Below are 27254 nucleotides of genomic sequence, written 5' to 3' on the forward strand. Positions count from 1 at the left end.
AAAAGAAAGCAAGATACTAAGTGCACTCTTCTGTTACAGAAGCATGTAAAAGAAATGGCTCCTTTTAATTTCCAAATTTTCAAGACAGCATAATGTGACAATTAAATGTAGGGCTGTCACAAGCCATTTCCACAGTGAAACCAGGGACAACAAACACTTTATGTATCAGTATAGTTCGACTGTACATAGAAGCATACAACGTTGTAGAAGCTATCTTCAGAGCCCATCTACATCTGGAAGATACTTAGAAACAGCTACTGTACATCAACTCCCCACTTTACTATGAAAGTTTTGGGGAAGAAAAAAAACAAAACAAAACAAAAAAACCTCCTCAAAACCTTATCTAAGAGATGCTGAAGTAAGGTACGCAAACAGATGTCTTTTAAACCCAGTTCTAATCCCAGGCTGCACTACTGAGCAGACAGCATCCTGCAGTCTCTGCTGGCCTCTCTCGTCCTTAACAGGGCTGCTCCCCTACGCTTCCTGCCTCTCACTGCCATCTCTTGGTCACTTGACTTTTGATTTCTCAGAAGAAAGATAAATTAGTAGTGCCAAACCCCAAAGAGCCAAGAATGTTCTCTTACAGGACCTTGTCATGCACCTCTATCAACTACTCTAGTAGAAACACATATTAATAAGAGCCTTGCTACTACTATCTTAGAAATCTGTCTGCACCTTGAAAGTCTAATTTTCTAAGCTTAAATCTCAACCCATTGGACAGGCATTTGCAAGGACATGTGAAGGCTTTTTTTCTTTTTGGTATTAGTCAGGAATTATCTCTACCCAAAAACCTTATTTCCCTCATATCAAGTTTTAAAATATGAAGTCTGAGCATTTCTCTTAAGAGTTAATACTATGGAAGTTCCAGCTGTACTATGCTCCAAAAGAAAGCACAGTGAGAATGTAGCATCCGTTCTGACATACTACATACCAGAAATCAAGAATACGTACTCAGGCCTGTATATCGGCAGCCAGTAAACTAGTCTTCCTCCCATCACCAGATACTCTGCCGCAAACTTCAATAGGTCAAAAAAGATGTCACTTAGATGATAACTGGATGAAACGAAGATGTGATTTTCTGTGCTAAACAAAAAATTTACAAGAGTAAACACAAAAGCACAGATAAAACCTACATTTTTAATGAAAAAAAAACCACAACACTAAACAAACCCCAATCACAAAATAGCACTATCTGAGATTTGCAAAACTACCTAGGACAATCTAGGAGTACAACTTCTACTATGAGGAATATGACTTCCCAAATTCCCCTACTGGCTCCTGAGACTACCATCTTTAGTACTTGTGGAAGTCCAAGAATCACAAGCATGTTGGGAATAGTTATTTTGCACAGCATCTTTCTTAAGGGCAATTTAGAGTAAAAGGTAGAAGACAAGGAAGGCCAGGCAGTGGAGAAGCCATGTGTTGTCTCTGAAGAGAAAGGAGCAGTGGAAATCCAAGAAAGAAGGTTAAATAGAGGTATTCCATTTTAGACTCATTTTGCAGCTTGCAGGGACTGCAGAGAACTTTCTGAGAATAGGAAACAAAAGGTAGCAGTGGCTCACAGAAACGAGAAGTAAGATTTGAAATCTGAATACATGCAAATGATAAGCAGGGAGAACAAAACAAAAAGGATTTCAGGAAGTGACATACTAGTTTTGCAAACAAAACTAGAACAAAAAGGGCTTTTCTTCTTTAACTACCTTTTTTTTTTAACAGCCAACCAAGAAATAATAAAGATTCTAAAACTGTGACTGGGTTTCCATTAAGACATTTAAATTCTACAACAAACAGGACAGCTTACCTACCTTCTTTCAGCTGACTTAACTGTTTCCTTTTGAGAACCCATTCTGCGAGTAGCTTCTCTGATACCATACGGTGCTATACAAAGCAAACACATAATGCAAAGATGAGAACCTCACCGTTTGTCCAAATAACATAGAATTATATTATACATACACAACAGTGCATAAACTGTGGCTTATTCAAAATGAAAAAAAAAGAAAACCTTTTACAAAGTAAAAGTTGGTAAAGGTAATTTCTTCAAGATCTATTAAAAGTTTTTGGCTCCAAAAGGTTATCTTAAAACTGTTTCAAAGAAAGCCCTTCAGCTGTAAGAGGCTCTAAGCAGCCTACCAGACATTTGCTACACTACAAAGGACAATGCTTTTCTGTTTTGTTCATTAAAAGATATGCCTTACATTTCCAACATGTGACAAATAATCCCATGCTCTTTTGTTTGACAAACATCTCCTCTATAGCACTTAGCTAACCTTTTTCAAAATGAAATTGTATATATTGGAATTTCTTGCCAATGCATTACACAAACGGTAATTCTCACACAAACAGATAAGAAGAGCCAGAGATGGCTTTTTCTCATGCAGTTTTGCACATTTCTAATAGCCTAACATACTTATTTCATGTTTAACACATTTATTTTTGTGAGACTTGTTTCAGCATCATGGAACCACCAATATCACCATTTGTAAACACAGAAGTTGTGAAACAATTTGCAAACTCAGTTCTAAGTCATATTAATATTCTACACTGTCTTATTGCCAAATAGGCCAAATAAAACTTAGCAGGCAACCCACAAAGAAAAGTCACACTCCCTATTCCTAATTAATATGAATGTGTCATCATAAGAGCCAGCACTAGAGATCAGAAATTGCTGTATCAAGGTGTCTTATTTATTCCGTTAGCCTCTACACCCTCTCATGCATGATAAATGGTGTTAAGTACATAGGTTTCTAAAAAAGTAGGGGATCCTTTTAAACCACTGGTGCTTCTAGTAGTTAAGTGTATCAGAAATGCATTAAAATTTCTCTTTGGAAGCATTCCATTAAGCACTTAATATAAGTCTCCAGAAGTCCATCAGAGCTGCATGGCAGACTCCAGTGTGCTGCAGATCAAGCCCTAACAGCAGCATGGACCACTCTGATAAGAATTCTCCATACATCAATAGTTATGCCCTCACTTCTTCAAAGGATGATTTTCAGCCATATTGATTTCTCCTGGTGAACATAATATTCTCTCCATGGAAGAAAGTATTATTGCTACCTTTGTTACACATCTATAAGTATCCTTAAAATAAATGCAGAGATGTCAAATGCAGATCCAATTTCCACAGTGCTGCTCTCATACTTTGTAATATGGAAACTGCAGATCTGAGCATTCATCAAGACATTAAATCAATGTACACAGGCATAGACATAGGCAATGATCTTTTAGTCATTGTTATTAGGCAACAAAAAGCATTAACAAACTTACGATCTGTAATGATTGCATCGAACAGCATCCCCTTTCGCCATATTGGTCTTGAAGAATCAGAAACTAGTGCATCAAGGTAGTATTTCTCTAAACCATACTGTCGAAGATTAGCTCTGATATTTTCATCCGGCCCTCTCCATTTCTGGTTCTTTCTGCTTGCCTTGCCTGGGCAGGGGTGGGGCATGGAATGGAAAAAAAACCATAACAACAAACTATTTTATAGGAAAAGCTTTCATGTACTCTTAACATGTAGTTTAAAGGAAAATAATTAAATGTCACACACAAAACCAGAGTTTATCTCCTGCCTTATTCTACTCACTGTCACAAGTATTTGCAATAAACTTCACCGATAGCAGGGAATAATGAAAATACATGAGAAAAGTTTTGCTGCACCATCTGCATAGGATGTCGCAGAACACATTTATAAAAATGTTGGTTTGTAAGATGTTCTTGCTATCCATCAGTCATAATCTTGTCCTATAAGTCAGACATAATTTGCACTGCAGTTTTTCAGAGAAGTACGAACGGGATTAGACTTCCTGAGTTAGGTTATGAGAAACTTCCTACCTCACAGGCTAAGAAAGCACATAGCTGTTCTACTTATTATTCAGAACTTCGTTTTGGTTTTCATTATTCCTCTTATTAAATATTTCCTGCTTAAAAAATAAGAAAATACCTTAGCTAAGATACATGTAAATTGGTCAATAAAAATAAGCATGACCAAATAAATCCTGTGAAGATCAATGCTGCTTTAAAATCCACTAAGTATCATCCGCTACCATCAGTATTCTTAAATTCCAGAGAGTAACATGTCAGTGGCTTAGAAATATGTAACATACCTAATCCATGGATTGTGTTGTAATCTATATCAGTGCCACACACATATGCTCCAAAGTGTGCTGAGGAGATTAGAAGGCCACCTATAAAGGGGAGAAAAAGGGAAAAGTATAAACTGCTGTCATAAATGTTATCTGTGTTAGGATTTTTTGCTCAGGAACTTCAGGAGTTTACACCACTAGCACGCTAGACCCAAAGCCAGACCCAAGAAAAAAAAAGAAAGAAGAAAAAAATAATTTAAACTACCAACCAGTTAGAATCACTACACAACTATAATCAGAGATAATAACACTAAGTCCCTTGTGCTGCTATACTTGATCTTCCTTATCTTGCTATGCTCTATGTCGCTCCTTATCTCTGGAGACTGTTCTTAGGAGTTTGTTTATGGTTTTCTGTATTTCAAGGCAATAAGATCCTTTAATCATTACATGAACCAGCACTTTTAATTCTACTTTGCAAGCAGCAGAATTTCAAATTGTTAGCAAACAATTTTAAAAATCATCACCAAACAAATGGCAATTCTACCCTGTCTGTTCTCAGTCTCCTTAACTGTGTCTAAAATCAAACTTCTTGTACAGTGTGGCCATTCCCTGAGTAAGAAGCAATGGTCAAGAACCTTGTAAATTTAAGTATCTGCCATGTAAACAGCAATATCAAAAAAGTTTCTGTAATTGTTCTGCAGTGTGAAAGCTATTTATAGATCCATTTTTTTCTGTGAGTATGCCATCTATTTTGTCAGTACATTTCTTAGTGTACTCATCCTACAATAGAACTAATTTTTTTGAATCACTACTGTTATGATCTGCTTTCCTAATTAAAAAAAAACAAACACCTACCAGAAAAGCATGTGCGATTTCCCCTGGAAACTGGGCAATGGTTGAATAGCCCACAGAAAAGAGCAAATGGCATTATGTCTTTAACAGCTTCCAAATGAAAAAAATGATGGACAGCAGATTACCAAAGAGCTGTGTTGTCAAGTTGTTAATAAGGAGGTATGTAGCTAACAGAAAGGTTTAGAACAGAACAGTGGCTGAGAACAAGGCTGTGAACCCTACACTACTGATGTCAACTGCTATGGATACAAACAGTCCTGCTAAAATAAAGGGGACGATTGCTGCAGGACGAAGAGTTGACCAGCACAGGGAACAACACGCAAGCTGGCTGTGCGGGTGACACCAGTTCTCCCATTCACCAGCAGCGTGGAGAGGAGCATCTCAGGTGGCTGCATTGCCCTGCGCCACCAACTCAGCACCCACAAATCCCTAACACACACTGTGTACACAGACTAAAGATCCCATCTCAGGGCACTAGAAAACTCCTACATCAAATGCTAATGAACTCTACCAAAACTGAAGGTGAGGGAGAAAGAAAAAAAAAAAAAGTTCCTCTGCTTTTTCTTGTGAAATGGATCAGGGAAAAGCAAGGTTACTCACCCAAGAGGAGTCACCCATTTCCCTTCTCGGCTGCAATCCCTCAGAACAGATGGGCAGTACCTCCAGAGGGTCAAGACAAATTTAGCTAGCCCTGACCCCAAGTATGGCATACCACCCAGTCCTACAAAAAAAGTAAGAAGAAAGTACTTTGCCCATCTAAGAATGTTTTTAATCACAGGGAAAAAAAAAAAGTTAGGAAAACATGAACTTACAGCTTTTAATAAATCTCAGCTGGTACTAGGTCAACTGTGCTCATACAGAAGGTGCATGAATACTTAAATACTCTAACATGGCCAGCCCTTTGACCTACTATATCAAACAGATGTATACAAAGGGTTAATAAGAGAATCACTGTGTCCCCTGATGACTATTAGCAGAATGATGATGGCACAGAACTTCATGCCTTTCTATCATACACTACTTCGCCCATCTCTTCAGCACAGATGAGGGTCTTGTCATACCACTGTCCTCCAGGATGTCAAAGAAAAAATTCCCGTCATTTGCAATTATGCAGTATCACAAATCGGCAACGGGAAAGTAGGGACAAACATCTTCCAAAGGTACAAACAATAAGCTTACTGAGATAACCAGAAAAGATGGTCTAGGAGGAATTATAAAGTATTCAGGCAAAAGACTTGATTTATTCTTCCAGAAACCTCCAGGCTTCCTTCTGCCCAACACTAAGGAAAGAATATCTAAACAGCTTACGTTTTACAACTCAAAAACAATCCTGGCCATTCCAATTCTGCTTTACAAAAAAAGGGGAATCAAGTCTCCTAAACCAGCCAAAAGCACTTTTCATTCCAAGGACAAATTCCAATTGTCCACTATTACACTAATGTGTAAGACTCGTGATTTGGCTCATCCAGCAAAATCAGTTTGTTTCCAACAAGCAAGCACCATTTTGCAAGGCCATTCTAATTTAGTACTATTTACCTTTTCAGAGTAAAAACCAGGAAGAAACCAAGCCAGGTATCAAAGTTCACTAATAAAGAAATCTGAACTGCAGTTTCTTCAAAGTACTCCTCAAATCCTGAATGTATGTTCTTTCCAAACCCACCAGCTCAAACCCACTGCATCACTCTCATCTCTGAGCTACCTCCCAAAATTCCAGTGGCAGGGCACTGTTGCACTCACAGTCTTGAAAATCCTCTAAAGGACCTCAAGAGACTACTGAAATTCATGGGGTTTACTCACCAAAAGTAGGTACAAAAGCCACTGTTCAGTTATTTAGTCATAAATACACTTTACTGACAAATGGCGTGCCACCCAGTATCTCCAGTGTCCCTATGTACCTTTAATCTCAAGCCTGTATATTACAGCTGTGTAGTGCAACAAAACCACAAAAATTGCAATTCAAATCATCAGGCAGTTTGGGGAGAATTTTGCATATGTTCCACTTTTGAACTGAAATACGACTTAACATTTGTCTTGAATTTCTATAGCTTCGCCACTTCAGTGTGATTTTTCTTCCTCTAACTTTACCCTTCCTTTTTTTCTTCACTTTTCACTCCCAAGACAATGGATGCTCTCAGAGAATTTTTTGTGATTTAGGTTTAGCAGATTTTTGTGAAAAGACAAAACCACAGACACCGAAATGAAACAAACTGCTTAGAGACTAAGTAAAGGAATTTCCTCAGCCTTTCAAAGAGTACTACCCATCTGCAAGGAACACAAGCACAAGGAGGAGGAGGAAATTTCATAAGACATTATTATACACGCAAAAAATCAGGTCGTAGATGAACAAAAATTTAAGACAAAAACTGAAGCCTTGTTTTTCTGACAATATTATATCTCTAGTCTGTTTTCTATGGTACAGAGAAGCCATGTGCTAATAAGAATTTGTCCTACAAGTGACCCTGTAGTGTTGTCTTCTCTCTCCCTAACAGTGATTTCTGCAGTGAATTCTCTTCACCCTCCCATTAATGTAAGTATTTTAATTGTATGCATCTCACATGTGGTCTTCTTGATCAAAGTTTAGAAAAATCCAGGTCAGAAACACAGCCTTTGTTATGCTTTTGAAGAAACTACTGTAAGTAGCTTAACACAATATACTCTTTTACAATTAAATGGCACAATGTGACACAATAGATCTTCTATTTCACCTACAAAACAGCTGAGTTTCCCTTAGGTAAAAAGTACTTCTATGCCACACAGTAATATGTGGAATAAAAGCTCCCCCTCCTGGCTTAATTAAGAAAAGTTCAGCTGGGGGGCGAACAGATGGTGTGAACAGTATTATCCTGAAGACAAGACATGATGGTACAAGGAACTCATCACTATGAATGCTATGACCTAACTGTTGCTATGTTGTGTTATATGCCCAGAAGTGCCCTCAGCACTCCTCTAAATGCCACAGCCACCTCCAAAAATACTGCTCCTTGTAACATTCTGAAAGAGGCTGGAGGGAGTGCTCTAGCCAAATTTCAGTTCTTAGTCACTTTGGATCTTAAGCAGTCCATGACACACATGAACTGGTGTTTAAGCCATGTTACATAAAATAATACAGTGAAGACAGACTTGTCAGAAGTGTAGAATAAACTGTTTATATCTCCTGAAGTTAGTCTCCTTCCCCCCCCAATCCCTCTCAAGTTAACAAAACATTCATTTTATCATCACCATTTTGCTTTTGGTATCATCTCAAATCTCAGTTGAGCACCAGAAGCCTCTGCACCAGGTAAAAGTGTGGCGTGAGCAGTAACACTATCTCCCAGTTTTTCCCACCAGTAGAAAACAAAAGTATACCTGTTCCAACAAATGGATCATATACAACATCATTCGGTTTTACTCTCCCATGGTTTGCCATAATGAAAGACAGGCAGGCATCCATGCTAGTATTTCCAATAAAGTGTCTCTTTTTTACACTGTAGGATTCAATAAGTTCTCTTTGGCCATCCGCAATCTGTTGAAACATTTTAAATCACTGTCAGGTCTTAGATGCAAGATATAAGCAGACAGGATAAGAGACTTGCTTAAGTGACATCATCCAACAAACAGGGAACTCTTCATTTCATAACACATCACTTTGCTTTCTGCCCTCTGAAAATATGACAGACTTCTTTCCAAGCAACAGACATCTTGGTTCAATACCTAGATAAATTCTTCAAGACAGAGGTCAAAAATATACAAACAATTTAGAGGGAAAATTCTGGAGAAATAACAATTAGTGAAACTTTGCTGTTATTTGAGGTATCAGAAAAATGATTCCTATCAATTCAGAGTTAAAAGAATTTCAAAATTATGAGTAGAAATGCATGTTAACACGTGCATTTACATACACACGCACATGCTTAAGGTCACACAGAGTTTTCATCTTCACTGGCTTTTCTGTCATGCTCAAAATCTAAATTTAGGATAGCGTTGACAGATCAGAATTTACTGGAAAAACAAAGACCAAATGCTAACATTTTTACATCAGGCTTCCAAAATATGTTGAAGAGGGCCAAGGCAGACTGGAAGAAAACACGTTCAAAAGCCCTTCCAACACTATCCCCCAGCTCTGGTCAACATCAGTCTTAGTAGGTAAACAAAATATACTTGTCTATTTTTTTCAGGTTGGTTTACTCATTTTTAAACACTTCAGGAATCCAGCACAGATGGGACAACAGCTGCAATGTTTTCCAGCGTTGCTACAACCCAGGGTGCTTTCACATTAATCATAGGCACAGAGAATATTCACAGGTGCTAACAGATCACTTGGATCTCCAACTTGTCTGTGCACAGCCTCTGACCATAGCTGTAAAACCTCAGCAGTGGTTCTCCCTCTTTTCAGCTGCCCTTGACCCAGGACACTGCAAGCACATATTCCCATCAGTGGCTGGTGTCATTCAGGAAGATGTGCTTTGGGGAGCCACTCTTTTCTCACAAAAAATAAAAAGAGCAGACCAGATTTCCTCAGGATATCCTAATAATGCAGCACGTTCGGAGCGCATACACCCAGCAGGCAAGAAAGTTTGTAGTAAAGACCTCAGATGACAAGCTCCAGACAGTTTTTGAACTGTTCCTACTGCACAGCGCTGCACTGTCAGTGTCCAAAGCCTGAGGGATCGGTCTGCGCCTTCCTGCAGAGGTGCCCGTCAGGACCACTTGAAGCACTTACAGAATGCTCCAGCGCGGCTGATGCAACTCAGCGGGGCCACGAGCCACCTACAGTTCCTGTAAATCTTTCTTCATTTTTGAAACAAGCTGCTGGTGCTTTTAGCTCCATCTGTGCCCACAATAATATAATACACCACCATAGCTGCACAGTCTCACTGCTGTGTTGAGTTCTCTCAGTGGAGGGCAAGATAAGGTATGTTCCCAGACACAGCTTCAATTTTTTCCACCTCTAAATTGCTCAATTAATCTGCTTTTTCCTAGTCACAATAAGGACTTTCAAGACTTGCATCAGTGTATTATGCAGTGACAGGTTCAGCCATAATTATATTGTCTGCTTCCATTAAAACTCAACACATTTTTTTACATTTAAATTGAAGAACACTTTCCTGAAAATAAGAACTGAAGCAAGCGTACTCACGCACCCATCTACCAAAATAGAGATGAAAGGGCTCTTCTGGAACATTATTAGGATCCATTCCATAATCTTCCAAAATCCAGAAGATGTGTTCTGGATTCTTTAAATTTACTCTTCCTTTGAATGGCAGAAATTCAAGGGCCTATGCAATAAAGAAAAATACAGTAAAAAATTACAGGGTCAAATTTTTGAAATATGCACCCCACAAAAAATAAAAACTAAAAAAAAACAAAACAAACAAACAAAAAAAACCACAAACCACAATTCCACTTGTGAGAAATGATAGATTAGTACTAAAAGTACATTCTCAATTTTCTCTGGATTTTTGAAATGTCTTTCTTGTGAATAAAGATAGTTCAAATAATTAAGGATTAGAAATCGGGAACCATAACATTTTTTATTAACTGAACAGAACCCAACTTGAGAGGAAATGCACTGTGGATATTCATTATGCAACTTTCACGTTATAAAAACAACACTGATGATGAACAATGGAATTTAAAATTTCAGTGATGTGCAGCTACACCAATTTACATACTCAGCATTATTTCATGTACACAAAAACTGAACAAACAGGGAAGGATAGCTACTGTTAATACAGATAATTTCAGTCTCTGTAAATGAAGTAAATAGGATAAATAGGTGCTAAAACTAGAATGTGGAAATGCAAAAATTAACCGTAATTTAGAAAAATTTCCTAATTAAAATACTGATACAGTTAGGAGGAGAGCTCAAGTGCAGCCAAGAGCATAAAGACAGAACAGGAAATTAGCACACAATCCACAGCTTGCAACTGAAGTCACTGGACTGGCTTGTTCCACATTCTGCAGCAATAAATGACTAATATGGAGATCAAGCAAGAGATTTTCTAAAAATTTAGCACCTAACTCTAGCCATTTGAATCTTATAGTTTTGGGCAATAAGCTTCAGTTTCCCCAGCACACTGGGCTGAAATCAGCAGTGATATTTGTTTGTCTTTGTATATGCCTTACATAGTCTGTTTAGAAAAAATAGAGAGTCATGAATTTTGAGGAGAATGTTAATTCAGACACAAAGATCTCATTTAGAGCTGATAAGGCATAAGACATAAACTACTTTAAGATCTTCATGAAACCCAAACTTAAATACAGTCTGCACAACACTGATAGCATGGAATAAGAACAATGTGAATAGATTAAATTAAATGTCAAAGTTTTCTTAAACATCTACTTACATCTATCTTCTTTATTTTCTGTGGTTGGGTCAGTGTTTTATTATATGTATGAATATGTACTTTGTAAGTAGAGTCTGACTGTAGATACGGAAGCTGAAAAAAAGGCAAAGACACTTTCATTAGTACAGCTATAGTGCTATTCAGTGTGATTAAGGAACCATATTATCCAGGTTCTTTATATGCATACCATCTTCTCCAGTGGATAGCTCTTCAAAGATGCATAGAGCTCCCCTGCAGATCTTCCATGACCCCACAGTTCAAATACAGACCTGAAATTACGAAGTTTTTTAGAGTGCAGTCATACAGCAGGGAAAAAAAAATGCCTTGCAAATACTCACTCTTTTTAACCTTCTTGGCCAATGTATTCAGGCTTTGTTTTATGGAGTATTTAAGTGCGTTATTTAACCCTTATCACGTGCTTAAGTTTTTTTCTTAACAGTGACACACTAATTTTTAATCCTAAACTGGTATTTTGATGAAGCTTTTTGTTTGGTAACATATACTAAAAGGTAAATTTCAGTTTTAGTACCCTTGGATATCACCAGATCTTTTTTCTGGCACACAATGATACTTGCAAATGAGACAAAATTCATTTGTACCTATCAGTTTGATGGGATAAGCAAAGGCTGAAAAAGGTGAAGAACAGACTTTCAAAGTGTTATGCTACCCTGGAGTAAAACAAATCATGAAACTGTAACATCCTATGTATAATGACATCATCAGAGGTTCTATCCCATTTTAAGATGTGGTTATGATGTCTGATATTTTCACATGTTTGAACACTATGCTGTCTTACACTTCTTTTGTTTTGTTTCCATATTGCTGGCTTTAAGAAAAGAATTACACTGGAAGATGAGATAACCGACGCTACTGTAATGAAGGCACAATACCACACCATAGACCTTTCCCCCAGCATTCAAATATCCCAATCAAGTGAACTTTCCGTATCAAAGAAGAAAAACTTTTTAGTACAGGAATCCTACTGTCACTGCATATATTGTTAGACACTCTCATGCGCATTTGCAACACACCATAAACATAGCGTTTAAGGATGAGCAGTGCCATGTAGTACCTTTTTAAAGATGACTCCTGAAAGAAAATCTTCATGATGTTCAAAGGTTTAGCTCACTCAAGCAAATGTAAGAGACAACTACATTTTACTAAGTGACAAAAGCAGATACCAAGGCCCAGTGGTAAGCCATTTTGTTCAAGTATTCCCTTCCTGAATATATTATTTAAGGCTACATTTCTAAGCTGCATTTACCCTAAAAAAAAAAGAACATTTTTCACAGTGTCTAATTTTTTCCTAAAGCATCTGTTTCTATCTGCTGTGAGAATTTAAACTATATTTCTAAATGGAGCAATGGAAATGCTGACAACATAGACTGTACTAGAGAGAACCGAATATTCATCTTTGAATTTTATTCAACTGTTGGACCTCTTATAACACCTTCAGACCCACTTCTTACCTTTTACACTTACATATGTATTGGAAAAAAAACACAAAATGCTGGGGAGATTTTATTTAGATAAATGTATGCTTCAGAGATTTTAATATTCACTGTCACTGCAAAGGAGACGCTCCAGCAATCTTACTCTAAAACTAACATATCTCCTCACAACCAGTAGTAGACTAGGAAAAAAAAGTGGGCCATTTATGCTTTCTATATAAAGTAAGCGTATGTTAGTTGAAAAAGCATGGCATATGGAACATCTGCAAGCTGTTTTGTCATGTTTTACTTCCTTAGTTGCCTGCACCTGCTTTTTGAAGTGCAGTACAGTTTATCCCCACTGGAAACATACTATCATAAGGACAATTTTGTATACATGGGGTTTTTTTAGGCAAGAGTGTACAACCCAAGTCATTGTAGGTAAAACTCAACTGCAGATGTGCCCAAACTAACCCTGAACAGGACAGCACAGACACCCCAAATTTAGTATGGTCAGAGAGCCATACCACAGCTAAGCTGCTTCTCATCCTGAACCATACCTCCGAGGTATCACTTAAGCCTCACTGGAAAGCACGTTATGCAGACACCCCTAAAAAGGACCAAAAGCCACTGGAACAATCACTCTGGCATATTCCTGTGCTCTTGAATTTTCTAGAAGGACCTCTGCTGCAGCAGTCTGGGCTGAGGGCTCAGGTACCAGCACTAGGAGGGTGACACAAGGAATCACTACCTTTCCCTTCCAAACTTGATTTTCAGTTTTTATGTATCACTGTTTTTATCTTTTAATTCCATATGCATTTTAAAACAAGCCACTAACTAAACATTATTAAAGGCAACTAAAACAGCAGTGACACTACAAGTACTGGCTCCGCAGTGAAGAACACCATTTCAAGACCCTGCGTTGATTGTACACTAAGTAAAGAGGACTGGCATGCTACATAATAGGTCCTACAGGCTCCAGTAACACCTCCTCACTTCTAGAGGTAATCAGAGACTGTTTATTTTAAGACTCCATACAAAATTCATATTTGCCACAATATAGCAGAACAATTTTTCACCGCCTACGTTACCATTTACAAGATTTTTCACCTCTTACTTTGCACATACTGTCCGTTTCATTAGTCCCCTTGCCATCTCTTCTGAAGGAATATTGAGAATCCAAAATGGAGACTGAAATAAAGAGAAGATAAGTGATGCAAAGGCCTAGCCGGAGGACATCACATGAATTACACAACTACACAATTCTGTTGTATAAAAACAGAACATGCACGCTAAAGATTAAAAAAAAAAAATCTGTTAACTGTCCAGAGAACATGAGGATAAAACATCTAATTTGAGGTAAAACTGTATACTCAGCTTGCATGTCTGAGAAATTTTATTAGGTATTTCATTTTCCCACCATATCTTTCACTTGGTAAAATATTATTATTTGTTTATGCTTCTCTAGATTATTCATCATCTAAAGACTCAAAACATCTTGTTACACACAAGTAGTAACTAAAACCCAATAACATTCTCTAAGCGTTGAGACCGGAATCATACAGGTTCCCAGCTTCACTCTTCCAGACACGCCGTCTCATTCATTTAGAGGCAAACACCAAAATCGAATTACTGCTGAATGTTTTCATGGTTCGGCTATTCTGAAAAGAAAGGAGAGCCTCCCAGCAGATGGCCCTCTTTCTTTTCACACTGTTAAATGAAGATATCCTGAGGTGCATTTTTTGCATCTTTTACTCAGTTCCGAATCTTTACTGAAGTTGCTTGTTTTTGGAAGATTCTTTATTTTCCTAAGAAACTTCAAAATTTATTCAGCTACTCATATTTAATAAAAGTACTATGAAGAACATACTTGTATACCATACATGCACTCAAATAAAATATCTGGTCCTCACTTACATCTACACGAATTTCCTGCTCACCACTGAACTGTCCATCATAAAGCGAGAGCAACGATGTTATTTCCTAAAATGAAAAGATAAAGGTCAGGCTTTAGGAGCATTAACTAAGGGGTTTAAAAAAAAAAAAAAAAGAGCAAAGCAGGTTTTTGTAAAGTGACAATTTCAGAGATAGAGCAGCACACCACAGATTCCATCACAGACTGTGACCTCCATACGGATTATGAACAAAATCTCAGAGATGGCAAGAGAAGAAGGAATGGCTTTTACTGCTGACTTACTGTGGGAACTGACAATGAAACATTCGGCGTAAGCGTGTGGATAGGGCAGAGGTTCACAATTAAATGCAGCTTCTATAAAAAACAGCTTTCTCAGAGTTCAGTTGCAAAAGAACGAGCTATGAATAGTTTATGGAATGTTGTACAGTATAGAATAAGATCAAGTTAGGCAAATTTCAGTAATCAAATCCCACTGTTTTTCATTTTTCTATTCCTCTTTCATTGAAATCTTTACTGTTCAATCCTATGCTCTCACAACAATATTCCTCTTGCAATATTATCCTATCTATTCTTAAAATATTTTTCTGATTAATTCACACAAAAGCAATGCCTCACTAGTAACACTGACCCGGGGCCGGGCCCAGCACTCAGCATCAATCCCTTTTCTGTTACCTCTCTGCTTCACAGGTATCTCAACAGTTTTCTTCAGTAGGTGTCTTTTCCAAAGTAACTAAATCAGAGGCTGTAAACTGAACACAGAAAACAGCAAACCTCCAAGAAACAAGGTAGCAAGTAATAACTAAAAATCCATCCATTAAAAAGGCTTTTGAACAGAAACGAGAGGTAAACATTGGGGATGTTTTTCATGCAGCCCCTTCGCTAGAAATGACACACTTCAGCCTCTGAACATTACTGGCAAAAGAACATGGAAGCAATTTTTTACATTGGCTTAGATTTGAACCAAGTGGGTAAATAAAAAGATTACCATGAAGTATCCCAAATAACAGAGGAAAAGAAAAACCCTACATAGCACTGGCACGTGGCTTTAGTGGGACATTACCCCACTCATTTCTGTCTTCCCATTTGCATAGAAAGGACATAAGAAACGCTGGAAAAAAACATGAGGTTTGCTCCAGGAGAATAAAAGTTTATGCATAACTATTTCATTGTACAGTCCTGGGACAACAAAAGCACCTGAGATTTTACACACGAATCCGTGGCATCTCCACTCACCACCGCACTACAGGAAAGTGCCAAGAATGAGAAGTGAAGAAAACATGGCCTGCGAGGGAAGGCTTGGAGTGAAACGCAATCATGACCTCCACACATGCTAAAGGTTGCTGTGCTAAACGAAGGTAATAATCTGGTTTTGACGTTTACTGTGGAGGAGCAGAGCACGGGTTCAGATCACAGCAGTGCTCTGGATGAGAGATTGGGAAGAACCTTCCAAGAGTAAAGACAGCGAAGCACTGGAACACATCTTCCAGAAGATATTGATAAAACATTTGCCATGCATCTATCTGTCCATTAGAGACACCCTGTGCTGGGAAACAGGATGCGTGATGTTACCCCTCAGTATCTGACCTAACCGAAGAGAGATCCCCGACTATGGAGTTTCTTATCAACTACGAAGTATGAAACACAGAACTTTATTCTAGACACTTAACAACAAACATGGACTTCAACGAACACCTTCAGCTGCTGTGCTCCAGCACCACCACCAGAAGAAAAGCAGTCATCTCGTAATCCATACGCAGGTGTGGTAGAGACAGAGATCAGGCAGCTGATCTGGCTGAAAAATCTGTCCTTGCTTGTTTCACTAAGTTTTTAGACAAATCAGGTCCCTAATGCAGCTCACCACAAAGCCAACCACATGGCTGAGCAGACACCAGAGTACAAGAAAAGGGCAATGAACTGCTTTCTTCAGCAGCTCTATCAACCAAGGGCAACTACAACCTTGGTGAAAAAGGAAAAACTTTCTATGTTACATATAGAATCATAGAATGGTTTCAGTTGGAAGGGACCTTAAAGATCATCTAGTTCCAACCCCCCTGCCATAGGCAGGGACACCTTTCCACTAGACCAGGTTGCTCAAAGCCCCATCCAACCTGGCCTTAAACACTGCCATGGAGGGGGCAGCCACAGCTTCTCTGGGCAGCCTGTTCCAGTATCTCACCACCCTCACAGGAAAAAATTTCTTCCTAAGATCTAATCTAAATCTCCCCTCTTGCAGTTTAAAACCATTCCCTCTCGTCCTATCACTACTTGCCCTTCTAAAAAGCCCCTCTCCCACTTTCCTGTAGGCCCCCTTCAGGTACTGGAAGGCTGCTATGAGGTCTCCCCAGAGCCTTCTCTTCTCCAGGCTGAACAAGCCCAACTCTCTCAGCCTGTCCTCATAGGAGAAGTGCTCCAGCCCTCTGATCATCTTCGTGGCCCTCCTCTGGACTCACTCCAACAGCTCCATGTCCTTCTTATATTGGGGGCCCCAGAGCTGAACGCAGTACTCCAGGTGGGGTCTCACGAGAGCGGAGTAAAGGGGCAGAATCACCTCCCTCGACCTGCTGGCCACGCTGCTTTTGATGCAGCCCAGCATACGGTTGGCCTCCTGGGCTGCAAGCGCACATTGCCGGCTCATGTTGAGCTTCTTGTCAACCATCACCCCCAAGTCCTTCTCCTCAGGGCTGCTCTCAATCCATTCTCCACCCAGCCTGTATTTGTGCTTGGGATTGCCCCGACCCACATGCAGGACCTTGCACTTGGCCTTGTTGAACTGCGTGCGGTTCGCACAGGCCCAGCTCTCAAGCCTATCAAGGTCCCTCTGGATGGCATCCCTTCCCTCCAGCATGTCGACCACACCGCACAGCTTGGTGTCATTGGCAAACTTGCTGAGGGTGCACTCAATCCCACTGTCCATGTCGCCGACAAAGATGTCAAACAGGACTGGTCCCAATACCGACCCCAGAGGAACGCCACTCGTCACTGGTCTCCACTTGGACATCAAGCCGTTGACTATAACTCTTTCAGCGCGACCACCCAGCCAATTCCTTATCCACTGAGTGGTCCATCCATCAGGGCCATGTCTCTCCAATTTAGAGACAAGAATGACATGAGGGACAGTGTCAAATGCTTTGCACAAGTCCAGGTAGATGACATCAGTCACTCTTCTCCTATCCACCAGCGCTGTAACCCCATCATAGAAGGCCACCAAATTTGTCAGGCATGATTTGCCCTTAGTATAGCCATGTTGGCTGTCACCAGTCACCTCCTTGATTTCCGTGTGCTTCAGTATAGTTTCCAAGAGGATGTGCTCCATGATCTTGCCAGGCACAGAGGTGAGACTGACTGGACTGTAGTTCCCTGTGTCTTCCTTTTTTCCCTTCTTGAAAATAGGGGTTATGTTTCCCCTTTTCCAGTCAGTGGGAACTTCAACAGACTGCCACAACTTCTCAAAAATGATGGATAGCAGCTTAGCAACTTATCTGCTAGTACCCTCAGGACCCATGGATGTACCTCATCAGGTCCCATGGACTTGTATACCTTCAGGTTCCTTAGATGGTCTCGAACCTGATCCTGTCCTACAGTGGGCGGTTCTTCATCCTCCCAGTCCCTGCCTCTGCCTTCTGCGACTTGGGTGGTGAGGATGGAGCACTTGCCAGCGAAGACTGAGGCAAAAAAGTCATTGAGCACCTCAGCCTCCTCCATATCCCAGGTAACCAAATCTTCCGTTTCTTTCCGGAGAGGGCCCACATTTTCCCTAGTCTTCCTTTTATCACCAATGTACCTATAAAAGCTATAGACAACATATATCATCTTTTTTTTACTTAATTTGATGACCTCGCCTGAAAAATTGGGTTGGTCATAAATAAATAAATTCATGTTCCAGTCCCACAAAGCAGATAGTAAAACAATGCACAAAAGGAAGCTTTAATGAAAAGAAGGAAAATAAAATGATGCAATACACATTAATTATTTTAAAACATGTAATGATGACCTACCTATTCTAACAAAACAACTCTGCATTTCAGCAGTATTTTAAACGATAACAAATTTTGCAACCAACTGGCACAAACGTGCCAACAACAAGCAGACTGCAGCGGTGGAGGCAGGACTCGGTGGTTCCCACACCTGCCATGCTGCCATCCCACCACAGAAGTGGGCCTGCTCTCTCTGATCCCCCATCAGCCCACAGAGCACGAGCCCTTCTGACCTTGTGGAAAAGCCAAAAGCGAACAGTCCTCGAGATCTCCGTTCGATCCCGGCAGGGGTGCGGGCCCTAGGACTTCAGAGAAGCCCCATGCTCACCGCTCCCCACATCCTCCTCCAGAAAATGAAGATACCCGCATCCTCCAGCCCCGCACAGCTCCATGAACACCTGGGACAGGGAGGACCTCCCATGTCACCAGGGCAGCACCATGTACGTACCAACACCGCACTGGCGGGGGCACTCAGGACAATAGTTTAAGCAAACTGAAAAGTCACCAAAAGAGGACCCTAAGGTCCTGCTTCCTTAAGGGAACATTTTCACAAACCCAATTTTACCTCCCAGTTTCCACTTCGCATCTGGAGCCCCAGGTACTTTGCTGGCCACCTCTCCTGGCTCCAAAGGCTCTTGAGGGCGGCAAGGAAAGTGCTGCCTTAGAGCCACCACGCAGAGGCTCCCCGTGGACCGGGGCGCAGGAGGAGGGAGCCCACCCCCGCTGCACGGCTGAGGGGACAGAGGCAGCCCCGCGCCAGGGGGTCGCCTGCCCCAGGGCACGGAGAGCGGCGAGTGAAGGGGCACCGGGTGCCCCCGCCCCCGGCAGCCGCCGGCTCTCCCCGAGCCGCGCGGGGCGGCCAGCAGGCGAGGCCCCGCCGCAGCCAGGCCGCCTCCCGGGCACACCCGGGGCCGCGCTGCCCGGGGCCGCTCCCGAGGGCAACACCTCGCCCGCTCCCCCGCCGCAGCGTGTCGACCCCGCCGGGACCCCGACCCCGATCCTGGCCCCGGCCCCGCGGGGCGCTCACCGGCAGGCGGAACTCGAGGTGCTCCTGCGCCAGCAGCAGCAGGTACCGCCGGCCCGCCGAGCCCGCCAGCGCCATGTCCGGCCATCCCCCGCCTCCCCGCGCCGCATGCGCCGCCGGGCGGGCCCAGCGCCGCGGCGGGAGCGGGAGAGGGGGCGGGAGCGGCGGCAGGAGCGCGCCCGCCGCGGCGGGGAGGCGCTGTTCGCAGCCCGACCGCGGCCACTGTTAAGGGGTGTGCGGACCCCCTGCACCCTGTGTGCGGCCCCGCGCCCCTCCGTAGCGCCGGGCACAAGCGCTGCCAGCGGCTCTGCTGGCTGAGGGGGCCCAGAGCAGCGGCTGCCACCGCGGGGTGCGGGGGAAAAGCGCCGCTCGCGCTCTTGATTAATTAGTGTTTATTTTCATCTTCTCATCCCTTTTTTTAAAATTTCTATTTTGTGTATGCTTTGTAATGCACGCCACGTGCATTATACAGTAGTACCTGCATATAATTTATAAATAAATCAATATATTTATCATGGGGACAGGTGCTCAACAGTGTTTTGCTGGCAGAGGTGCACCATTGAGAAGCTGAGGAGGGCGCTGGCCGATGGCACTCTGCTGGTTTGGGCCATGCCCTTACAGCCGCACAACTCAGTCTCTCCTTCCCCAGCAGTGACCTTCCCTCGCTGGCATCGGCGGAGCAGACTGTTAAATAACATTAACAATTAACAGACAGCAAAGGAGTCGCATTCATTTTTCCGTGGGAAAGAGGTCAGCGCCGGCGACCGGTGTAGGAGCAGATAGAGACGAGAAACAGATTCCCGGGAAAGCGACAGAGATGTGACTATCCAACAAGGGGGGGAAAGGGGTTTGTATTGCAGCTTGTATTTTGTTTTATTTTAACATCTAGACTTGATCACTATAATTCCGTACTCACTGATCTCCCTGTTACGTTGAGCTGAAAGGTACAGCTTATCCGGATTTCGGTAAGCCTTTTATTAGGGCCAGGCCAGCTCAGCACTGAACTCATGTTCTGTATTTTCTGTGCTGATTTTTGGACAGCTTTTTTTCTAGATGGCTAAGATTTTGCTCATGACCTGTGAGCATTGCACAGCCCGTGTGCTTTATGCACCTCCATAATCTTCTCCTGCAGCTTCTCCAGTTATCTCTTCCTGCAGTACTCAAAACTGAAGCTTGTTACGAAGATTTAGCTCTGACGATTGACAAGAAAACAATCTAAATGTGAACTAGCATCTAAATGTGAGCTTTCCTAGGAGAGAAAGAAGAGAGGTAGATGTGGATCAGGCTTGTTCACCCCAGCAGTTCAGTGCTGACACCCAGCACTAAACACATCGCTGAACTGCTGACAAATCCTGCGAGTCTGAGATTGCTTACAAAGTCTCAGAATTGCTGAAAGAGATTTAGAAGACTGCTTTTACTTTTTCCAATCTGTTTCACTTTAAATTTCTTAGCTGTACAGCTTCCATTTTAGAAATTCCTTAGGAAGGGTTGTTAAGCTTAATCTTTTTGAGACTGGCTTTCTCTTACTTTATCTGCACTCCTTTATCTGCAGAGCATTGCTGTCTGTTCTCAGAAGGTGGGTTCTACAGCAGAATTTTACTGAAGCCCTGGTTTTGACTTGAGGATCCATGCAAAATCTGTGGCAGTCTCCATGTGCTGCTCAGCATAGTTTGAAAGCGTATGTATATTAATGAGAGTTGCAGAGTGTTTGATACTGACATGAAAACAAAGTGCTTTTCAGATGCTGTGTTTGTAAACTTAATATACATTCTATACTGCCACTGAAGAGAATCAAGTAGGTTGTTAGCACGGATTTGGGGAGTCATCTTACGTCAACAACATTACATAACTATACTAGTGAGGGAAAGGAAGAACAATTATCCTTTGTAGACTTCAGGGGAATTTTAAGTACACAAAATGTAATTACTCGAATTGAAATTTATCCAGGAAGCTAGAATTAACTACCTTCCTCTCACAAAAAATATAACAGGATCGTATGATGATCATAAGTTTCTATTTAAAAGTGAGAGACTGTGAATGAAAAGCCATTATTTAATGTGTGCTGCTGTTTATCTTTCTCAATTCTCCTTCGCAGCCATTGTGTTCCCGTCTTCTCCTCACTCTGTGCACTCTTCTAGACCCAAACACAACACGTTTTTTTGACTGTAACTTTCATGTTCTACTGGGCCATTGAGGGAGCTCTGTCACTGCTCATGGGGTTCACGTGCAGCAGCATCAACATATGTATATGGGCACATACCCATCAAACGTTACTTAAAAATAAACAACAATGCTTTTAAAATATAGAAATGTCTAATCTATAATTCAGTTATTGTTCAGAATTTGCATTTCTGTCCATTTCCCCGTAGAAACGGCAGCAGTAATCTTCTGTTTTATCTCCAAACATCTGTAAGAAAAGTATCAGCTCTGCTATTGGTCTGTATGGAAACTCCAGTTTGTGTATTTCAACAGGTGAAGGATACGATCCAGCAAAGACATGGGTATAACACAGTCAGATCTCTCTCTATATATAAAAGTCTGTCCCTAATTCATCAAAATAATTACATACTGCACAGATAGCCCATCATCTAAGTACACGTAATTTTATAGGTGGCGGGCAGCCTTCGTACGTAGAGGAGCTGGGCAGTTTCACCTCTCGAGTGCAAGCTCCCTTGCCTGCAGCCAGCCTGTAGGTTTTAGTAGACAGACATGGCTGTGCAGCACAGCCTTTTAAGGGAGAACGATCTATTCTGGTTTTGTCTTCTTTGCTAAACAGGGCGTTGCAGACAGTGCCGCACTCGCTAACTGGATTTCTGCTTCTCTTTTCAGTGCCTGATAAGGAAAATCCCCCTGATCCCACCACGTTTCGGCGTTTCAGCTCCGGATGTTTTCTGTGCGTAATAACTGCTGCAGTCCGTGGGCACCTCATCGGCACAGCTTGGGTTTGTCCACCTTTAATCAGCGTGCAGGCAGGAGAAGGGCTGCCCACCCCTGTGTTGGTTGGTGCACTGCCTCTTGGGGAATGTTTTTTTCTCTTGCCTGTCAGTAAGCCTGCGCTGGACAGGTCAGCCAGCACTGCAGCAGATTGTTTGGGAAGTCTGCCGGGCTGCCGGGTATAAGGATAAAGTTCTTTAAAAGGCGTCATTGCATGAAGAGTAAGTACTGCACTATGTTTGTGTCTCACGGAGGCCGCTGGGTGTGTAGGGTAGCTGTGGGACCTGTGGTACAGCGTGTAACCTTGTAAGCATAACTTACTGCCCTGCGTCACAAAGTGACTTACGAATTTCAGCTGAATCACTTCTACTTTCCTCATTGCTGTAGAATTATGGGTAGAATTAACAAAATCTTCAGATATTTAACACTTTTTTCAGCAGCTTTGCCTCTCACTCACGCAAAACTCTTCCAAAAATTATCAGGCTGATTTGTTGTTGTTTTTACTTCACAGCTGACCACAGGAACCACAGTTACAACCAGTCATTGATTTGTTTCCTGCTTGAGTGCCATAAAACAGTCTCAAGAAATGGAAGAAGATAAAGTGCAGAGTGCTAAAGCTACCGGTGCGGTGGGTGACTTGAGGAAAAGTTGGCAGACCTGGGCAGAGGATCACATTGAGTATCAGAGAAAGAACCCATTCAGCAATGACGACAGGCTTGCATCTAAACCTGTGCATACCCACAGAGGAGATCCTACCTATGGGAGACCCCTTGAAGGGTCTCAGACAGAGCAGAGAGGGAAAGATGCTCACTCACATGTGGGTAAGGAAGTAGAAGAGCTGTGCTTGATCATTAGAAGCACTGGAGAGGTGGGAGAAGATGGACATGTGAGTGTGACATTCGGGCAGCTGTTTGAAACATACGTGACTATTTCCAATAAAGTAGTGGGAATTTTGTTAAGAGCCAGAAAACACGGTCTGGTTCATTTTGAAGGTGAAATGCTTTGGCAAGGAAAAGATGATGACGTGATCATCACTTTACTAGAATAAGGCTTTGTCATCTGATGAATTCTGCTGCATGGTTCCATTTGGAAAAACATATGGATGCCATCTTGAAAGAGGTTCTCATTACAGAATTTCAACTCAGCTACTTATTGGGACATGAGCAGGAAATAAAACGGGTGAGAAGGATGAAAAAATATTTTCATAAAAATGGTAGAGATTTGGACAGAAATCACAAATAATCAACTAATCCATCACATTGCCATCTAATTGTCCTCTTTCATTCTTATCATCCACTACCAAGTATACCGCAGTTCTTCAAATATCTCCGCTGGCTTACTGCTTTAGGTTACTGAAAGTATAAATTACTAACTTGCTACCATACAACACTGATTCTTGCAGATTGTGAAAAACTTGCTGTGTGTGTGATTTTGGTTTGTAAAACATGGAACTGAAAATTTTACAGGAATTCATATACTTCTTCAAAAGACAAGCCTGATATATAGCAAAAGTTTACGTTATTTTCACATGGTGAAACTGAGTAAATGGAAGTTATGTTGACTTTCACGAGGTATATGAAAATTCCTGAATTTACGGCAATATCACAGCAAGGATATTTGATGGTTCCTAAATTAGATGCATCTTGCGTGGAGCACTGCACTGGTATTTAATAGCCTATTCTTATCATCATATCTTCTCCAAGCCTTCTGTGTCTCTTGTTCTTTTTCCTCTGTATCTCACACCATTTTTACCTGTTCTGTTCATATGCTGTGTCATACCCTAGAAGATCACAAAGCTCTGCAGCCTTTTTGGTGAATTCAGCTAATATCTCTTCATAGAAAGTAGGGTGCCACAACGTAAAGATGTGAAAGACAACTGGAACTGTATATTGGGGCACTGTGCATTCGTGAGGGGAAAAAAAAAGGCTCTTTCTCTTCTTTCACCAAAATGTAGCAATGTTGTTTACAACAGGAGGAGAGTAGAGATCCTGTAGTGCCAAATGCATAAATAAAAGTAGAGTGGTGCAGTCCCATACCTCATCTAGCTGAGGCAGAGCTGTGCTTTCAGAGCACAGTTGTGAGTTCTCCAAACTGGGAGAAAAAAATGATCAGCTAGTTAAAATTGAGACTGAAAGATGACTGATAACAATTTCCTTCATGGTTCTTCCAGGGGAAATTTTTCTATGTTTAAAAGAAAAAAAAAAAAAAAGATTGGTTATATACAATAGTTGTAATAATGCTATTAAAAATAATCAGGAGCTGTATTTACAATACTTCCCACCAAGAAAACTGTATAATCAGAAATCATACAATCATAGAATCATAGAATGGTTTGGGTTGGAAGGGACCTTAAAGATCATCTAGTTCCAACCCCCCTAAAATTCTATTTTTTACCAGTGCAAATAAAAAAATTTTATGTGGTGTTAACTACACTACTTGACGGGTCTTTCACGTATGATAGTCTCTTGCCTTAAAAGGATATTGAAATTTAATATAAATTATGAACTTGATAAAAGTGCTATATTATTTTATGCTATTTATATGAAAGAATGGGGTTTTTTTGCAAAAAGCCTGAAAGAATGGGCTTTTGTTTTGACATTTTCATCCAATGGGGATTTGCATCAAAATAAGCCTCTTGACTGGGCAAATAAAAATACGGATTTCATTATTCGTCTGCCTGCTTTTCCTACTGAAAAGTCAATGAAAATAGAAAAAAAGGGAAGGAATTAATGTGCTGAAATAAGTATATCTGGGAGACAGGGGAGCCGGATGCAGGTACATCATGGAGGGGGAAACAAAGGGTGGGTTTTAATCACCACATAATTTTACCACGTTGGAAACTGGGGAGCATGTGCTGCACCAGGCACTGCTGGTGTGTGTTCCCTTACTTTTCAAACCCACTCCTCCTTCCTGAACAAATCTGCGTCTTGCAGCTGAAAACAGGACATATAATTTGTGACCTTAACATGTGTAAAATGTTTTGTTTTTTGGAAAAGCATTTCTTGCCAAAATGACATGAGCACACCTCAGTGGATTTCAGCTCCCATTAGATAAAGCCTGGACATACATTTTGATTTCAAAATGAATCAAGCTTTTTATAATACAGCTACAGAATGTAGTTTAATTCTAACAATTCTGAAATCCAGTCAATTCTTCTGTAGCATTAGTTCATAGCTTGCCGGAGGCAGTATCAGGCAGTTCAGGTGTTACCAGCTGACTAACAGGATGGTAATATCAGGAAAAGTAATGTATTATTTGACATTGTACAAATAATACATTAAAAGACACACAGTCGAGGCAGTGTGCAGCCTGAGCACCCTAAGATGCAAGACCAGCTCGTGTAAACTTAGTAGTTCTTAATTAAGGCTGGCTCAAATAATTAAATGTCAGGAATCTAGGCTTCCACTGCCATGTAAGTAGTTGGTGTTAGATGCTTACGTGGCCTCTGCTGCACTCTCTCCTGCTGCTGGATGGTTTAAATATCACTTGAGTATATATACAAGAGCTTTAAGCACACCTCTGATCAAAACAGATAGCAGCCGAGTAAGCCCTAATGAAATGGTCTTACCCACTTTGTAAGCGACTAAAAAAATCTTGCCCCATCATGGTATTTTGAATAAAACCAAGGATTATTATAAAAAAGATTATTTATAGAGGGATGGATTTTTTTTAAACAATTACAGGGCCAAATTTCCTACCTGACAGCTTTAGATGAGCACTGTCTAAAGAGTGACTGAAATCTTTCTATGTGCCCATACAATGGATATAAACACCAAAAAGCTGCCAAACTGGGTCACCACACAGGTTGACAAATCCAATGTCCTGCTTCCAGCAACAGCCAGTATCTCAAAAGAAGTCTAAAAGATAGATAATGCAATAGGTCAGTTTGTCCACTGGTTTACTCCAGAGTAAAAAATCACTCCTGAAGCCTATATAGTCACAAATGCATCATATCTAATGCACATGGCTCAATTTAACTACTAGTTTACAAGTTTTACAAAATTCTGCTTCCTCACCTGTGTGTAGATTAGCATCTGCAGATGAAACAGGAATTTAAACCTTTCAACAGGCAGCTTTTTTGCAACAGGCTCCCTTTAGAGTAAATGGAACTGAATTTATTATTTTTACAAAAAACGTAGCATGTGAGTTTTTTTAGTATGACAGATTATTTGGAGTAGTAAGTAAACTCTGACCTTCTGAAAGGTGTTTTTGCCCTCCTAAGTAACTTCCAGCTCTTCAGATCTCTCCTAAACTTCACTTCTTTGTGGCAGGCTCCCTCAGTTTTCTTTCCTCTTCTTCCACTTGAAGCCTGTGAATTCTGCACCTGTTTTGGACTGTACCATGTATAGGGATTACCCGTGTTTTGTCTTGTCAAACACTGAAAGCACTTTCAGCACTTCAATAAACGTTGCACATCAGTTTAAAATGACAGCAAGCGAGTTTTTATGCAGCATTTTATTGTTTCCAAGTTTGTCAAATTTCAAATATGATTTTCACTGGTTTGCTCCCATTTTTATGCTTTTATTTACAACTCACACTTGAGAAGACTTCAGAATAGCTTGAGGAGCTATTACCAATTTAATCGCATTGAAAACGCAGTTCTTAGTCAAAACACAAGCTTTTTTTTTTTTAATTTACATTTGACAGCATTGTATGTGTTGCCTGTTTCATACTTTTGGAGGGGGCACTTAGGACTTCAGCACAGAAGCATTAT

General features: G+C 41.0%; 1 protein-coding gene and 1 long non-coding RNA gene across 3 annotated transcripts in view; one reads left to right on the forward strand and one right to left on the reverse strand.

Moving 5' to 3' along the window:
- TRMT11 (tRNA methyltransferase 11 homolog) overlaps positions 1–19701 on the reverse strand; it is a 31344-nt gene extending 11643 nt beyond the window's left edge. For both annotated transcript variants that reach the window (XM_068405578.1, XM_068405588.1), the window contains exons 1-11: positions 19610–19701; positions 14611–14676; positions 13811–13884; positions 11451–11532; positions 11264–11356; positions 10058–10192; positions 8283–8439; positions 4107–4187; positions 3268–3432; positions 1806–1878; positions 952–1083 (exon numbers count right to left, since the gene is read on the reverse strand). In XM_068405578.1, the coding sequence (XP_068261679.1) occupies positions 952–1083; positions 1806–1878; positions 3268–3432; positions 4107–4187; positions 8283–8439; positions 10058–10192; positions 11264–11356; positions 11451–11532; positions 13811–13884; positions 14611–14676; positions 19610–19684 (1133 nt within the window). In that variant the 5' untranslated portion in view covers positions 19685–19701. The remainder of the gene's footprint in view (positions 1–951; positions 1084–1805; positions 1879–3267; positions 3433–4106; positions 4188–8282; positions 8440–10057; positions 10193–11263; positions 11357–11450; positions 11533–13810; positions 13885–14610; positions 14677–19609) is intronic.
- A 2827-nt stretch (positions 19702–22528) lies between these two features.
- On the forward strand, positions 22529–26966 carry LOC137661647 (uncharacterized). The gene is made up of 2 exons (XR_011047886.1): positions 22529–22761; positions 23052–26966. It is a non-coding gene; the product is annotated as an uncharacterized lncRNA (long non-coding RNA).
- The last annotated feature ends 288 nt before the right edge of the window (positions 26967–27254 follow it).

Source organism: Nyctibius grandis, chromosome 1 (assembly GCF_013368605.1).
Source record: "Nyctibius grandis isolate bNycGra1 chromosome 1, bNycGra1.pri, whole genome shotgun sequence".
Lineage (NCBI taxonomy): Eukaryota > Metazoa > Chordata > Aves > Nyctibiiformes > Nyctibiidae > Nyctibius > Nyctibius grandis.